Here is a 17840-nt window from a genome sequence, read left to right on the forward strand (position 1 = left end):
TAATCTCAGCTTCTTTGGAGACTGAGGCAGGAGAATCGCTTGAACCCAGGAGGCAGAGGTTGCAGTGAGCCAAGATCACGCCTTTGCACTCCAGCCTGGACGACAAGAATGAAACTCTTGTTTAAAAAAAAAAACTCATTAAAAAAAAAAAGGAGAGAGAGAGACATGGAGACAGGGTCTCACTGTCTTGCTCAGGCTGGATTCAAACTTCTGGCTTCAAGCAATGCTCCCACCTTAACCTTTTGAGTAGCTGGGACTACAGACACATGCCACTGTCCCCAGCCGATGGGAGTGTTTCTAAAGAAACACACAGCATTTTCATCAAGGCCCCATGGGAGGCCAGTGAATGAACAGAATCAAGAAGGTGAGGAACCAAACTTAACAGACTGCAGGACTCATCTGGCACACACAGTGCTTTATTATAATTCAAATTGTTTGCCGAAGTTTAAAAATCATATTTCACATAAAAATATGGATCTCTGACTTCCCTTGAAAAATCAGAAGATCTAGCAACCCTGGGCCCCATTCCTCTTGGCAACAGTCCACTGGAGCTCAGCAGTGGCTGCCCCCTTTCAGAGCCCTTTCCATCCCCTACCAGGCCTGAATCACATTTGTAACTTTCCCTGCCTGGCCCTTGTAGGCTTAGAGACCTGGATGGGATTTCCAGGGGACAGGCGTTATGGACACATTAGGGAAGGGGTGGGTTGGGGAGTCAAATAGTAAGGGGCCTCTTTCTTCATCCAGGACTTCAGGAACCAGGAAGAATGTTCATGGCTGTAGATTGGAAGTGTTGCTGAGCTTGGGGCCATGGGGCATCATTGTTCAGCAGTTCCTTAGAAGAACTGATGATTCCCACTTTGTAGATTCTAATTTCCTCTGCTTACAAGTTACCTATATTCACCCAGTGTTGGATTTAGAGAGGACTTGAGGCTTCAGGAAAGAACTGGAGACTAAGTCATTCCCTTTCTTTCACACCTACAAATAGTTCCAGTCAATCACCTATGGATACCTTTTATTGTGTGATGGTTAGTAAATCCTACTTTGCACCTTTTATATATACTTTTAATCTAGTTTCCTATTTTTCAGCTAAGAAAACTTGCTAATCTTGGCTCTCTTAGCAAAGAGGCAAGGATTTTCATGCCCCTTGGACAGGCTGCAGTGAGGGAGCAGTACCCTTGTCCTCGAAGGCATGGCAAATCCATTAGCACATCTGAGTGGAGCCGAGGGCACAGGGTAGGTGGCCAGGGGACCAAAGTGAGGCACACATTTCACATTGTCCCTCTTTGCCTAGGGCATCCCTTCCATATGTACTTCCTTAGTGACCATTTGAAGTGTTTGGGTTTCAAAACTGAATACTGCCTGTTTGGTGTTAACCATGGATAATGGAGAGAACTCCGGGATAAGGGCCTTGTGAGAAGAGACTATGTTGTTGTTGTTGTTTTTGGCATGCTGATTTAACCATTCAATAAGCAAATCTAACTCTGCACGCTCATTCATTCAGTTGCACAAGTCAAATAACATTTGAACCTCTGTGCTTGAGTGACCAAATCCCATGTATTAAAAAGTGAAGTCAGAGCTGTGGTACCAGCAGCTTTGGTTTCAATATGTTGTCTTTCCTTGGGAAAGTTATTTCTTCTAAGTCCTTGTGTATAGCCTTTTTTTGGGTCCACGTCCATATTTTTCTTCACTAAATATTTGCTGACTCACTGCATGTTTTTACATTGATATTCTGGTAACTGCTGCCCCTGACTTGTACTGAGCTTTAATCAAAAAAGGGATAATTTTGCTGCCGTGCGAATCCTTCTCATACCAAATGCTTTTCCAAGAACATGTTTCTGTTTTCTTCAAGTCTTTGGTCTTCGTGTTTGTCTTATTCTTGTTTTCTCTTAAACTCATGCATATGAGTATATGTGCACATATGCATTTTCTCACCCACCCCTTTTAGCCTTCTTTTTACATCACCACTCCATATGATACAATTGCGTTGGTTACAATTAGTTCAGAAATTTTTTTTTTTTTTGAGATGTTCTGGCTCTGTTGCCGAGGCTGGAGTGTAGTTGCATGATCTCAGCCCACTGCAACCTACACCTCCTGTGCTCAAGCGATCCTCTCACCTCAGCCACCAGGGTGTCTGGGACTACAGGCGCAAGCCACTATGCCCAGCTAATTTTTATACTTTTTTTTAGTAGAGATGGGGTTTCGCCATGTTGCCCAAGCTGGTTTCCATCTCTTAAGCTTAAGTGATCTGTCCACCTCAACCTCCCAAAGTGCTGAGATTACACATGTAAGCCACCACACCTGGCCATAGTTCAGAAACTTCTAATCCAAAGCCATATATGAAATATGCTGAATAACTACTATAATAAGTGGTGTATAGTATAATAAGAGACCCCTTTATATGCAGATTTAAACAGAAAGTGAATTAGAAGATGATTCTAATTTGTTCATCAAAGAGCAATAATCATAAGATTATACTATTTACAAAAAATCAGTTTTAATTAAACTTTTCAGGCATTTACAGTTGAACCTGATAAGCACTATATTGAGTATAGTTTTGAGAGAAACTGATTCTTACTCATCTTTATATCTTCATTTAGCCCAGCTAAATAGGATGTATTTGTTGTATATATGAATGAATGAATTTAAACTCCAAGACTTTTCTACTATTTACTTAAAAGCTCCAATATGTAGCCCCTTACTAGGGGCTTCTTTTTACATCACCACTCCATATGATACAATTGCATTGGTTATAATTAGTTCAGAAATTTTTTTGTAGCCCCTTACTAGGGGCTACATATTGGAGCTTTTAAGTAAATAGTAGAAAAGTCTTGGAGGTAAGTCTTAACTGCCACTGAAGGCCAGTCCCAAACTGCAAATGCACGGGAATATAATGATCATGGCTGCTCATGGAGATGACCATGGTGGTGGTCCATGTGGTGAGGCAGTAGGGAGGGGATGTTGGTGAGTCTTCTCTGTTCTCTGCTTTGCTAGAAGATTTCTTTGTTTATATATATAGTGTTTGCACAAGAGGATCAGAACTTAAAAGCTTCACCTAGGGAAGAATGAAGACTATATCATTAACTCCTTTCTAAAATGATTAGGAAAAAGTTTACAAAAAAAGTATCTTTTCGAGATGGTGTCTTGCTCTGTTGCCCAAAGTAGAGTGCAATGGCACGATCATAGCTCACTACAGCCTCAAATTCCTGGGCTCAAGTGATCCTCCCACCTCAGCCTCTCAAGTAACTAGGACTATAGGTGTCTACCACCATGCCTGGCTAACTTTTTTAAAAGATATATATATATATATATATTTTTTTTTATTTTTTATTTTTTTTATTTTTTTATTTTTTTATTTTTTTATTTTTTTGAGACAGAATCTTGCTCTGTCACCAGGCTGGAATGCAGTGGCACAGTCTCGGCTCACTGCAACCTCTGCCTTCTGGGTTCAAGTGATCCTTCTGCCTCAGCCTCATGAGTAGCTGGGACTACAGGCACATGCCACCACACTCGGCTAATTTTTGTATTTTTAGTAGAGATGGGGTTTCCCCATGTTGGCCAGGATGGTCTCGATCTCTTGACCTCGTGATCGGCCTGCCTTGGCCTCCCAAAGTGCTGGGATTACAGGTGTGAGCTACCGCACCTAGCCACTTAAAAATATTCAAGAGTCGGTAGACATTCCAATTAACTAAAGAAAATCTGATAAAAAGTAGACAGGTTGATTTGGAATATGAATGCTTACTTTGTCCAAAATGAATGATACAGCTCCCTGTTGTGAAATGTGGTTGAATAAGGAGATTGCTAAACATATAGATGAAAATATTTTCCAGGTTTTCCTTTACACTAGAAGGAAAATTCTTCAACTATTTCTTAGCTGTTTTTTTTTTTTTTCACATAGTGATGTGTTTCAGTGACCTTGTGATCTTTAAACTTGTAATGGAGGATTGAAAATAGGAAGTAACGTAGGAAAAGGGAAGGGCTATGGTGAGAGAGAGAATAATTTGCAAAGAAGGAGAGGAAGACATGGGTTACCAGTAGAACTTCTACTCCCCAGAGATACTGAAGTATTCTGGAACCTCTGATCCAAGTCAATTCTCTAGAGAAACACTCACTATCAAGGCTTTTTTCATAAAAGTCAGATAAAAGAAGTATCACATTTCTTGATATTCTTTCAAGCAACTTTATTTTTATTGTCATGCTTCATTCTGCCCAAATACTGCCAAGTGTTTCTCATGCAGCTGGGATCTGCCCCTCAGCCTCTGTTGTCCTGGGGTCTAATATAGAGCAAAAGGCTGAGAGGAAGCACTTCTATTCCCCATCATCAATCTTCAGTGGCTACCTGGGAAACGCCCCTTGGCTTAGTCTGCAGATTCTTTCTGGTGAGGTTCTGTCACACCTGCCACCCCTAGGGCAGCAAGCAGCACCCACAGATTTCCCTTCCTCCCTGTGGGGGCAATCTTTCCCTCTCTCTGCCTTCCTCATCTAGTGATTTCTCAGAGGTGGCCTCTTCCCCTGACCCCATTGCCAGGATATCCAACCTAAGTAAGCCCTCTAGGAGGTTCATGCTTCTTCCTAAAGGCTGAGAGATTCTAGACTGTATCTGCCTTCTTTGCTGCCAGAGTCCCTCAGACAAGGAAGTGTTACTGCTTTAATTGAGGAGGAAAAAGAATAAACACAATTTAACATTTCAATAAATTATTCTGCCACAATAATATTAATTATTTTAATTGTTCAAGATTGAAGTACTTAAAGGAAGTTTCCCAAAGTCTTGCTACAATTTCCCGTTCAAAAACATACTCTTGGTCATCTTTATTTTTTATTATTTTTATGGCCTGATTTTCCTTTATTAGTGACTTGTGACTTTGTATTAAGAAGCATCCTTTTTTCTCTTTAAGAATAATTTTTTATAATATGAATTATTTAAAGCAAAAGACTAAAGTACAGAATCAGTATAACCTATGTCCATGCACTCGCTTCCTAGATTGAGCAGATATTAACATTTTGCCATAATTCCTTCAACTATCTCTTTAAAAATGATGTAACAGGCTGGGCACATTGACTTATGTCTGTAATCCCAGCACTTTGGGAGGCTGAGGCTGGCAGATCACTTGAGGTCAGGAGTTCGAGACCAGCCTGGCCAACATGGTGAAACCCTGTCTCTACTAAAAATAAAAAAATAAAAATTAGCCAGATGCGGTGGTGGGCGCCTGTAATCCCAGCTACTCAGGAGACTGAGGCAGGAGAATTGCTTGAACCTGGGAGGCAGAGGCTGTAGTGAACTGAGATTATGCCACTGCATTCCAGCCTGGGCGACAAAGTGAAGTTTCGTCTCAACACAACGAACACAACAAAACCAACAAACACAACAAACACAACAAAAACCACTATTCTGAATTTGTTGTGTTATTCTCATATGTGTTTGGTTTTCCTACATATGTATGGCATCATAAGCAACATATATAATATTTTGTGTTTTTATAATTTACAACAAATAGTATGCTGTATGTATACTTCAGCAGTTTGCTTTTTTCATTTAGTGTATTTTTGAGAAACAGATGTGATTCATTTATCTTACTGATGTATAAATATTGATTAAATAGTAATGTAAATATAGTTGGAAGAATTAACACTTTAAGGGCTTGGTTTACTGGTTATTCACACTTTAGTGTTAAGTAGTCATCATTCCTTTCTTTAAAACTAATGATGCTTGCCTTGAGAGAGTAGGAGTGCTAATTGAACTACATGTAGAACTTGAGAACTTGAGCACTAGGAAAAGATTTGCTTTTGAATCTCTTGTTTTATCTACCTTCCTTGGGCAGGTGACCTAATCTCTGTAGGCCTCAAATATACATTTTTAAGGGATGATATTGGTACCATCAGTAGAGCAGATGAATGCATAGTAAGGTCATGTATGTGAGGAGGTTAGCACAGTTCCTGACCCACTGAAAGCCCTCAATATATTTTATATTTTTAAGTGAGGAAGAATAAGGGAAAAAGGAAATTTTGGAGGATGGATAGGGGAAAAGCTGGCTGACCTAAGTCAGGGGCTAGCTTGAGAAGTCAGAATTTCAAGTGACAGGGCCACTGTGGAAGGTGAGAAAATAGAATAGCTGGGAAATGAAAAGGTACCTTTGTGGAAAGCTATAAATTATTTCAATCTTTTAATCATAGATTTTGCTTTGTAAAGATATATAGGTGCTGTTATTTAAAATGGTCACATACAGGCACTGTATATATAATTTTATCATTATTTGTCAGTATCTAGTAATGTGTACCTTCAGCAGTATTTGTTTCATTAAAAAAAATCTTTTACCAAAATTGCCTTTGTTTTTCAGTTATTTGTTTGGGTAGGCTGATAATCTAAAAAACTGAATACAAAAAGCGTGTAATGAAGAGTAAGCCTCTTCCCACTCTGCCTCCAATTCTCTATTTCTCCTAGAGGATCAGTTCCTCTTCCACTTTTCTTTAAGCACAATCATTCTAAGTGGAACCTTATTTCACCAATTAAAGCCTATTTTTTCCTCGCCTGATCCTCAAGTGTACCGTGACACAACCAAATATATATTTGGAAAGTTAAAGAAGCACATTCTAAAAGAGACTTTTTTCAATTTAGATAAAATTGGATTTGATCTTTTATTCTCCCTCAAATTTCTTCCTTGAGGCTTTTAAAAGTTTTCCAAAGTTAGAGCAGTTCTTTATGGTTGACAGAATCTAAAACCCTTCTTAGAACAGTTTCAGGAAAAAAGGCAGGAGAAACAACCCTAAATTACCATGAGACTAACAACATGAAAATCACAACTGTTACCATTTTTTTGTACCCTTCCAGAAAACATTTTATAAACATACAATGATATCATCAGTCTCCTTCCCCCTGCCACACTTAGTTTTCTGCATCTTGCTTTGTTCTTTTGAGAGTACAGATGCTCCTTAACTTACGGAGGAGTCCCATTCCAATAAACCCATCGTAAGTCAAAAATGCATTTTGTACACCTAATCTACTGAACCTTATAGCTTAGCCTTGCCTACCTTAAACGTGCTTGGAATGCTTACAGTAGCCTAAAGTTGGGCAAAACTTTGACAACATGGTAAATGTAGAGTAATGGTTGTTCACCCTTGTGATCCTGTGGCTGATTGTGGCTCACCACCTCTACCCAGCATGGTGAGAGTATCATACTGCTCTCTGCTGATTGTGTGTGACTTTCCACACCATTGTGAAGTTGAAAATTCTAAGTCAAATCATTGTAAGTTAGGAGCTGACTGTGTATCTTGAAGACCCTTTTATATTTTTCTATTTGTTTCATTTTAATGCCAAAGGATTCAAAGCAACATCTTTACACTTATTAGCTATAAAAACAAAGCTTTAAAGACAGGAAACAATGTTGTATGCGTAAATTGCTTTTTTGATAAGTATACATGTTGCTTTTGCCTGATTATAGGAAACTAAAAATATTTTATGTAATTAACAAGTGATGTAAACTTGAATAAGCATGAGCAAAGCCTATAACCCCAAGTTTATTTTCATAGTTTCAAATGCAAGGTCAACACAAATATTGTTAATTTGCAGCCTTTCTGTGGAGTGCAAATGCTAAAATTGGGTCACTATTTTTAAAACTTGAGGCAAGGAGTAGAAAGCATTTTGAATACAGGAAAGGATATACAGGATGACTGAAACCTCAGAGATTCAAAGCCAGCCACGACACAAGTAGCATTTTGCAGACCCAGGGCATTATGCTTAACTAATCCTAAAAAAACGATGTAATCTCTTTAAACACAAAATAAGTATGCCTGTAATAGTTTTAAATATAGTAAAGCCTTCTAACAGTGAGAATTCAATGAAATGAGTATTTAATGTTAACATGTAAGAAACTGCATCTGGGGAGTAAGATGACTTCCATTTACTCCTTTTTCTACTGACTTGAGCTCTTTAGACTTTTTTTTTTTAAGTGTAGAATTAAATAGCAGACAATACTGTATTTAAAACAAGACCAAAAGATTTAATTGCACATTTAATTAAAACCAGGCTCCAGAAAAATTGTAAGAGATAGAAATCTGTGCTTTTGAAAGAATATCAAAATTCCTGAATAAATTTGTGTACAGATCACAAATGAACCATACTCTTAGAGGGCTTCACACAGTTTAATATAATTTTTCAATGATCAATGATAATTTTCAGTGAATAAATTATTTTCAAAATTGGTATGCTTCACTAAAAAATTAGGGATGATATTGAACCTTCTATATAAATACAAGTATATAAAAATATATTAAAAAAAGGATTTTCCACTTAGCTTCTTTTATAAAGCACTTGCTTTCACTTATTTCCTGAGGCACATATTGACTGTCTGATAGAACTAGGTGTATACGAGGAATACAATATCATTTGTATTCATCTTTAGTTTTACACTGAATAGAGAAGCCACTAAGGTATTTTAAAAATAAGAGTTGCGGCTGCTCTATGGAGTAGCCATTCTTTTATTCCTTTACTTTCTTAATAAACTTGCTTTCACTTAAAAAAATAAGAGTTGCATTGCTAGATATCGGAAGTCTTAAAAATGTAAGTAATTCTACTTTTAGATATTTATCACACACAAGAAACATGAAGAAGAACAAAGATTTATCTGCAAGGATGTTCATTGAAGCATTATTTGTAATGAAAAATTAGAAGCAGTACAAATACTCTGAAAGAGGGCACTTACTAAATAAGTTATGATATAGTAATATGTAGCCATTAAGCATTATGTTGATGAACAGCATGAAAACATAGTGACAATGTGTTAGTACAAAATAATATAGTATGGTGACATTGTTCTCGCCCCAAGAAAAGGTACACATGTGCTTTGAAAGTAGGTCAGAAGGATAAAAATGAGGAAAAGATATTTGTTGCTGTTTCTGGATAGTAGGATTATGAGTAATATTAATTTTCTGTTTGGGACATTTGTTATCAATTATTTTCTGCAATGAACACACACCACCTTGTGACTTTTTTTATAGCCCAGTTTTACATCATTTTTTCCTTTTTAGTTTGTCTTACCTACTCAGAATAAGAAGGGCCCCACTCAACCAAGGCAAGAGGACTACTTGAGGCTAGGAGTTCAAGACCAGCCTGTACAACATAGTGAGATCCTGTCTCTACAAAAAACTTAAAAAATTAGCTGGGTACAGTGGCGCACGCCTATAGTCCTAGCTATTCAGGAGGCTGAGGTGGGAGGATCACTTAAGCCTAGGAGTTTGGGACTGCAGTGAGCCACAATCAACAATCATCCCACAAAAAAGAAGGACCCCACAGACCCTCAGAGACTTCACACAGGGTAGTGGGAGGTGTGGCAATAGCTGGATATTGTAAAGCTGAGTGTTAAAACCACAAATCCATTCTAAGATAAGCAGACTCTAACTTTACCTTTTTTGTGGGCATTATTTGTGTCCTAAAAAATTTTACTTTCTGTCCTTATGTTGTATATTTATAAATGCTATACTTTTCTCAAACTTGCAATGCAATGCTTATTTTTCTGAAATTGTGGGGTAAAATGCAAATCGAAATTAATTAATTCGGCTTTTGAGAAATATCTGTGTAAAAGCACAAGGTGTGAAAACCAGGTGTTTCTTCCCCTTACTGAGTCTCAGTTATAGTTTGGCTGGCCTATGCTGAGGGAGTGTTACCAGGGGACCTACTCCTATTTGTTCTTTGTCAGCCAGAACTCATAGATAATTCCTTCTAGAGAATGTACTTCCTCTGTACTTTATATTGCTTAGATAAATATTTCCAAAGGTTTCATGTTCTTTTTTTTTTTTATCATATTGCTTTTTCTAGATACAAAGACCTGAAGATAGTCTTTTCTGTCCAAAGATGGAAAACAGCACTACTACCATTTCTCGGGAGGAGCTTGAAGAACTACAAGAAGCATTCAATAAAATAGGTATGCTTGAGAAAAAGTAAATACGATATTACTGGTCTGATTGATGTCAGACTTCAGGAATGGAACAATACCTTTGTTTCATCTACCACCACTCAATTACCTCCAGATTTATTCCTTTTTTTTCTGTCTAGGTTTCACTGGCTTCTTTCTTCCTGAAAGATAAGCTAAGACTGGCTTGAATTTCTAGGTGAATTGGACTTTGAGTTCTTTGATCATTTCTTTGCAGAAAATAATCCAGGTTAATGAATGACGATGTAACTGAATACACTTAACATCCTTATTACAGAGGAAAAAGTATATAAAAATACTTCCTTTTGTATAAAATGAACCCTGGCCATTTTTGTCACTAACAATAACACTTTCTGACTTCATGCAGAATATTTTAAAAATCTTGGTATTGTTTTAAATGCCATATGTCTCATTTTCCTTCTCCCTCATGCATAATTTAGAAAGTCTTAGTATTGTTTTTAAAGGCTGTATACTTATTTTTCTTCTTTCGCTTTTTATAGCCATTTAATGTTTTGTCTTTATGACATTATCATTTTGACAGTTTGTATTTTTCTTCCAAAAAATTTTCCTCATATTGGATCTCAATTCTTCTGCAGTTTGCTCTTAGGAAACCCATGGTAAACAAGGAGAAGATAAATACCATTTTTTGCTTTAGTCTGCAAATGCATGCAAGTGAAAGGTGAACCCAGTGAAAGGTGAGCACAGTGAATAGACAGTGGGACAATGACACCACCACGTTTGCCCCTTACTCATCAAGCTCCTTCTCTAGTGTAATACAGCCCTCCATGAAAAACAGTCATATGGTGGATCAGGGAGGAGAAAATGATCACCGTTGATCTTGTGCTTAGATTTCTTACAAATTTTAGTCTAATAACGACTAAAATTAATGTGAATAAAATATAATGTAGAATGAGTTTTATAGATCAATACAAAGAAAAAGATACAAGTTTAAAAAATAAAGCACTCAAAAAAAAAAAACCCCCATAAAACTCAGGAGTCTCATGTTTTACAAATCATTGCTGTGAAATAAAGTAAATTCTACAGATCTCTGGGCTCTTCCATTTCTTCCTAGGAATGGCATATTTGTCATTAGAGCATTGTATGAATATGGTTCGATTTTCAGAAAACAATCATACATTTTATAGAGAATTGTATGTGTAATGCCCAGAATCTTTTCAAGACAAAAATTAGGCAATTGTTGAAATGTTCTGCTCATTTCAAGCATTGAAACACAGGAAGTAATAAAAATGTATCTCATAATTTGATATTTCTGTTACTTTATTTTTTTTAGTTTTTTTGTTGTTGTTGTTTTTGAGACAGTCTCGCTCTATCGCCCAGGCTGGAGTGCAGTGGTGCAATCTCAGCTCACCGCAACCTCTGCCTCCCAGGTTCAAGCAGTTTTCTTCCTCAGCCTCCCGAGTACCTGGGATTACAGGTGTCCGCTACCACGCCCAGCTAATTTTTGTATTTTTAGTAGAGATGGGGTTTCACCATCTTGGCCAGGCTGGTAATGAACTCCTGACCTCATGATCCACCTGCCTTGGCCTCCCAAAGTGCTGGGATTAAAGGCATGAGCCACCATGTCTGGCCTGTTTTTCTGTTATTTTATAGATGCAGTTTAGTAGCTTGAATAAAAGTTTTACCTAGGTCTTAGTAAAATAAATGAATTAGTAATATATTTGCTTTATTTAGCACACTAACTTTAATCTTTTTTTTTTTTTTTTGAGTTGGAGTCTTGCTCTGTCGCCCAGGCTGGAGTGCAATGGCACGATCTTGGCTCATTCCAACCTTCACCTCCCAGGTTCAAGCGACTCTCCTACCTCAGCTTCTTGAGTAGCTGGGACTACAGGTGCCTGCCACCATGCCCAACTAATTTTTGTATTTTTAGTGGAGATGGGGTTTTGCCATATTGGCCAGGCTGGTCTCAGACTCCTGACCTCGGGTGATCTGCCTGCCTTGGCCTCCCAAAATGCTGAGAATTACAGGCATGAGCCACCACGCTCGGCCACCAGCTGTAATCTTTATGACTCATGAACATACTAATATAATCTTGCAATATTTATTTAATGATATTTTGAATAAACAATTCACTGACTGAACTTTTTTTTTTTTTTTAATGAAACCTTGTGTTGAGGGCTGACTTTGAATAGATCTCAGTGAGGGAGCTACTCTGCTGCGTACAAAACCCCAACCCCAGAAACAGGTCCTTGATGGAACAATTTTGACAGCAAGATAATTTGTTCTGTTTGAGCAAAGCACTAACATTAGCAGGCTATGTACTTGCTGACTTTATTTACAAGATAAACTGCTACTCTGTGAACTCAGAAAGCCCTCTGCTAATTTGTAGCACACAACTTTTCTCAGAGACAGAGGGACATGGCCATCCAATGTTATTAGATGGAGTATTTTTGGGCCACTGGGGAGAAGAGGGGACTTAAAATACTTCTCAGTATTGTTTCTTTTTGAAATTGTGGTAAAATATACATAACAGAATTTAGCATTTTAAGCATTTTTAAGTGTATAGTTCATTAGCATTTAGTACATTCATATCGTTCTACATTCATCACCAGCATCCCTTTCCCAAACTGAAACTCCATATCCATTAATCAGTAACTCCCCACTTCCTGTTCCCCCAGCCCTAGGTAACCATCATCCTACTTTCTGTATGAATGTGACTATTCTAGGTACCTCATATAAGTGGAGTAACATAATATTTGTCTTCTTGTGACTGGCTTTTTCCACTTAACACAATGTCCTCAAGGTTCATCCATGTTGTAGCATGTGTCAGAATTTCCTCCCTTTTTAAGGCTGAATAATATGCTATTGTGTATATATATGCCACATTCTGCTTATCCATTCATCCATTGTTGGTCATTTGGGTTGCTTCCACCTTTTGGCTATTGTGAATTGTGTTGTGAACATGGATATACAAACACCTGTTCAAGTCCCTGCTTTCAATTATTTTGAGTGTACATCTAGTAGCGGAATTGCTACATCATATGATGATTCCATATGTAATTTTTGGAGGAACTGCCATACTGTTTTCCATAGTGGAAGCACCATTTTACATTCCCACCAGTGGTGTACCAGGGTTCCATTTTCTTCACATCCTCACCAACACTTGTTTTCTGGTTTCTTGGACAATAACCATTCTCCTGGGTGGGAAGTAGTATCTCATTTGATTTGCATTTTCTTAATGACTAGTGATATTTAGCATCTCTGTTATTGGCCAGTTGTGTATCTTCTTTGGTGAAATGTCATTTCAAGCCCTTTGCCTGTTTTTTGAATCAAGTTGTTTGTTGTGTTGTTGAGTTGTAAGAAAGTCCTGTTTTCTTTTCAAACTGTGATGTTTATGGTTATTTAACCTAAGCCTTTATTTCCTCACCTTTAAAATGGGAATGACATTAGTAACCACCTCAACGTTGTAAGAGTTTCATGAGATAAGGTAAGTCAAGTTCTGAACAAGTCGCTTGGTTAAGCACATGTGTTCATTAAATGGTTTCTATTAGTTCTTGTCATGTCACACCAAAACAACAGAAGGCCTAGGAATGGAGCTGGGAGCTTAAGCCCCCAGATCTATCTGCAGAATCCTAGCTCTTAACTATTCTTGTTAGTTTAACATGATAGTTATTAGGCAGATAACTTCCTCAGTCTTGTTTATTTAAAAACATTTCCTACTATAGTGCTGGTTTAGAAGTAACCCAGTGTAATCTATGTGTATGTTTCAGAATTATGGGAAACAGTTCTGAATTGGTGATGTAATAATAATAATAATATTTTTCTCTAAGTTATATAAAGAAATATATTGCAATATCAAGCAACTTAGCTTGCTAGCTGACTTTTGCAGTTACACCAGTATTTTGGTTATTGGTCTAGTTTAGAAATATTCTATCACTCTGAAGAGTATTAATTCTAAAACTTTCATATGAGAGTTCCAAAGAAAAGTTTCTATCCTAACCATGAATTCAGTTAGTATGGCAGTTTTTTATTGAGAAGAACAAGAAATATAGGAAACAAAGCAGTTATTACCTGATGAGCAAAGAGAGCCTATACAGGCGGATCCAGGCAACAAACAAAACAATGCAAAGCTCTGCTGTCAACTCTGGGCAGAAGTGTTTTGTGTCGCCTTTGTTCTGAATCAAGAAGTGATACCCAGTCTCTAGGGAAAACCCAGGGAAGGGAATCTCTCCATGATGACATGAAAACATCTGGAAACCTGTTTCCCAAAGTCCAAATATAGGTGTGAATTTCTTGAACACCTAGTCTCAAATGACAGCAAGCATGATTCAGCATATATAATGGTATCATGAATACATAATGAAGAAGCAATGAATTATTGACAGATGAAACAGAACTGCCACCAAGTGAAACACAGAACACAAATGCCTTATGTGTATTTTACACAGCATACATATTTTATATGGAATGTGGGGTCAGCAGATTCATTTTCTAAATTCCATCAAGAAGTTAAAGTCTGAGTGGGTACTCCCTTTTTGGCTATCTGTGACTTCCCCATGCTTATTATTTTATTTATTCATTTTTTTATTTATTTGAGATGGAGCCTTGCTCTGTTGCCCAGGGTGGAGTGCAGTGGCAGAATCTCAGCTCACTGCCACCTCCACCTCCCAGGTTCAGGTGATTCTCCCACCTTATCCTCCTGAATAGCTTTGATTACAGGTGCCTGCCACCACGCCTGGCTAATTTTTGTATTTTTAGTAGAGATGGGGTTTTATCATGTTGGCCAGGCTGATCTCAAATTCCTGACCTCAAGTGATCCACCCCTCAGCCTCCCAAAGTGCTGGATTACAGGAGTGAGCCACCATGCCCAGCTCTGTACCATGCTTATTTCTCTGATGCTTAGTCATGTGCTAAATCTGGGCTTTCTATCAGAGCAACAGTACCCTTAAAATACATATGGTGGCCCTAAATCTATGGGGATAAACTCCATTTAAATATGTACAAAGGTTTTTTTTTCTTTTTTTTTTTAAAGAGGGGGTCTCACTCTATTGCCTAAGCTGAAGGGCAGTGGTGTGATCATAGCTCACTACAGCCTCGAACTCCTGGGCTCTCACAATCCCCTCGTCTTAGCCTTTCAAATAGCTGGGATTACCAAGCATGGCTTAAATATGAGTTTTTAAAATGAATCATATAGCATATTCTGTACAGTCCAGGTACAGGAAAAAAGGTTACCTGTGAAACAAATGTGGAAGGCTCTGTCTGCATGCCTATGGGTCCTCCCAAAAGGCCTTCTTAGTGTACATCTTCAACAAAGATTACAAAACCTATTTGATGATATATCTTTACAGATATTGATAATAGTGGGTATGTCAGTGACTATGAACTTCAAGACCTGTTTAAGGAAGCAAGCCTTCCTCTGCCTGGCTACAAGGTGCGAGAGATTGTGGAGAAAATTCTATCAGTTGCTGACAGCAACAAAGATGGCAAAATCAGTTTTGAAGAGTTTGTGTCAGTAAGTAATCTAATCCTTTCGGGCTACTGATAATCTTTCTTGAAGCAGAATTGCAGTAATGTCATCACTAACTTTGATTAGATCCAGCTTCAGAGGCCAGAAAAAGGACTGCTTTAAAATGATGATGATGATGACAATAACTATTATTATTGAAATAATTTCCACACTAATTCATAAAACAAAGGAAAAAAATTATTCTCAAATTGTTGGAATGGAAATCAGGTTTAGATAATAGTAATTCATTCCCTAGAATAGGAGAGTTCAATGCTTATTGATCATTAATATAATTGAATAAATATTTATGAAATATAAATTGGCTTTGCATTCTTTATTGATTAAGCAGGTATTTTAGCTCTTTTCTTCCTAGAAACTTTGCTAGGCACTATAAGTAATGTGATGAGTAAAAAGAAACATGATTTCTGCCTTCATGGAGTTTATATGTGTGAGGAAGACTGCAATGCACACATTGATAAAAGATAACTATGAGAATTGCTATGACAGAGTGGTACAGGTCTTGTGAGAGTTTGTGGTAGAAGGAACTGAATTTGGAGGTGAGGCTGGATAACCCAAGAACTTAGGGGAGGTATCCCTATGGTGTGAAGACCATGATGTGTTCTGAAGAAAGAGGTTAAATGGATACAAGTGGATTGTGGGAAAATGAATAATGTGGGAGGCAGGTAGACATGACAGCATGTGTAGAGGCCCTGTGGCTTAAGAGATGGCAAATATTCTCAAGCAAATGAAAGAAGGTTTGTGTGGCTGGAGCTGAGATGGTAAGGGTAAGGAATGTAGCTGGAGAAGTAAGTCAGAATCAGGTCACACAGGGCCTGTTGAATTTTTGTTTTTATCCTAAAAGCAATAGAAAGCCAAATGAAGTGGGAAGAATAGAATGTGAAGTGACAAGATCAGATTTGCATGAAAACAACAACAACAACAATCACTTTGCTGCATGCAGAACTGACTGAATTCTGTCTTGCCAATCTCAGATGAGTCCAGTGAGAAAGTAATTGGGAAACTGTAAGCCTATGTTATTTCCTCTAAGAGCTGACTTATTTTAATATGATTACATTTGAGTTGTTCAGGCAGGTAAATATCTTCATTAAGGTATTCTTTTATCTTTAGCATGTAGTTAGTTATTTCTTAGATTTTCAGTATAAAAGTTGGCAAGTCAAGAAGAATAATTTCAGTGTGTTCAATTTAAGCTTAGTTATAAAAAATTTATTCCAGTGATTGAGATTCAAGTATTTGTCTATTTTGTGTTATTGGTAAAATGATGAACGTTATCTGTATATACAAGCAATAAGTACAATGGACTAGTATTTAACTTGGTATCATACCAAATAAAGAAGTTTAAATAAGTATTCTTCATCTTGTCAGGTTTTTATTGATTATTTGATTCTCAATTTTACTTATGTTCCATTCCAGCTAATGCAAGAATTAAAAAGCAAAGATATCAGCAAAACATTCCGAAAGATAATTAACAAGAAGGAAGGGATTACTGCTATTGGAGGAACTTCATCTATTTCCAGTGAGGGCACACAGCATTCTTATTCAGGTAAATGACTTCTCCAAATTTGATCTTTTAGTCACTGATTCATTCATTAAGTGATATATTTAATCAGTTCTAAGATGCCACTGATTATGATTCATACCATTATTTTATGTGCCATTGAGGAGAAAAAAATACTGCAGACCACAGTATAACATGCCATCAAATTTGAAATACATCTTAGTTTCAGAGATGTCAACATCAAAAATCCTAGAATCATGGAAATCAATGAGTTCCTACTGTGTGTCAGGCTCAGTCCACATCAAAAAGATTATAAACAACAAAGTGGAAGTTGTTTATACTCCAGTTGTTTATAATTCTAGGAACTGGGGCAACAATGGAGAAGGTCAACTCATTATGTGCTACCCTCTGATGGAACTGGGGATGATTTCTTTTAAGGATTTATAATCTTAAATTATTTTTATATTTACATAATAATAATGAAGCTGTAGAATGTTTTTACTTTAAGTTCTTTCCTATTTTCCTCACTGCATAACCCAACAAAATTTTCTACCTAAAGATCAATGTACCCATACTGGAAGCCATGTGTTGAGAAGTTGATGATGAAGATGGCCAAGAATAGTGCTGGCCAAGTATAGTGCTGGTATCTAGATTTGTGTTCATTTTTTTTTGTTTGTTTGTTTGTTTGTTTTTTGACTGGAGTGCAGTGGCATGATCTTGGCTCACTGCAACCTCCATCTCCCAGGTTCAAGCAATTATCCCTGCCTCAGCCTCCGGAGTAGCTGGGATTACAGGCGCCTGCCACCACGCCTGGCTAATTTTTTTTTTTTTAGTAGAGATGGGGTTTCACCATGTTGGCCAGGCTGGTCTCAAACTCCTGACCTCAGGTGATCCACCCACCTCAGCCTCCCAAAGTGCGGGGATTACAGGCATGAGCTAC

General features: G+C 37.5%; 1 protein-coding gene across 4 annotated transcripts in view; it reads left to right on the forward strand.

Moving 5' to 3' along the window:
• Window positions 1–17840, forward strand: part of PLS1 (plastin 1) — a 109862-nt gene that overhangs the window by 56147 nt on the left and 35875 nt on the right. For all 4 annotated transcript variants that reach the window (XM_012437095.2, XM_064378776.1, XM_064378777.1 and 1 more), the window contains 3 exons: window positions 9806–9911; window positions 15227–15390; window positions 16816–16945. In XM_012437095.2, coding sequence (XP_012292518.1) covers window positions 9842–9911; window positions 15227–15390; window positions 16816–16945 — 364 coding nt within the window. In that variant the 5' untranslated portion in view covers window positions 9806–9841. The remainder of the gene's footprint in view (window positions 1–9805; window positions 9912–15226; window positions 15391–16815; window positions 16946–17840) is intronic.

Source organism: Aotus nancymaae, unplaced genomic scaffold (genome assembly GCF_030222135.1).
Source record: "Aotus nancymaae isolate 86718 unplaced genomic scaffold, 86718_ANA_hifiasm-v0.15.2.pri h1tg000019l, whole genome shotgun sequence".
NCBI classification, from domain to species: Eukaryota; Metazoa; Chordata; class Mammalia; order Primates; family Aotidae; genus Aotus; species Aotus nancymaae.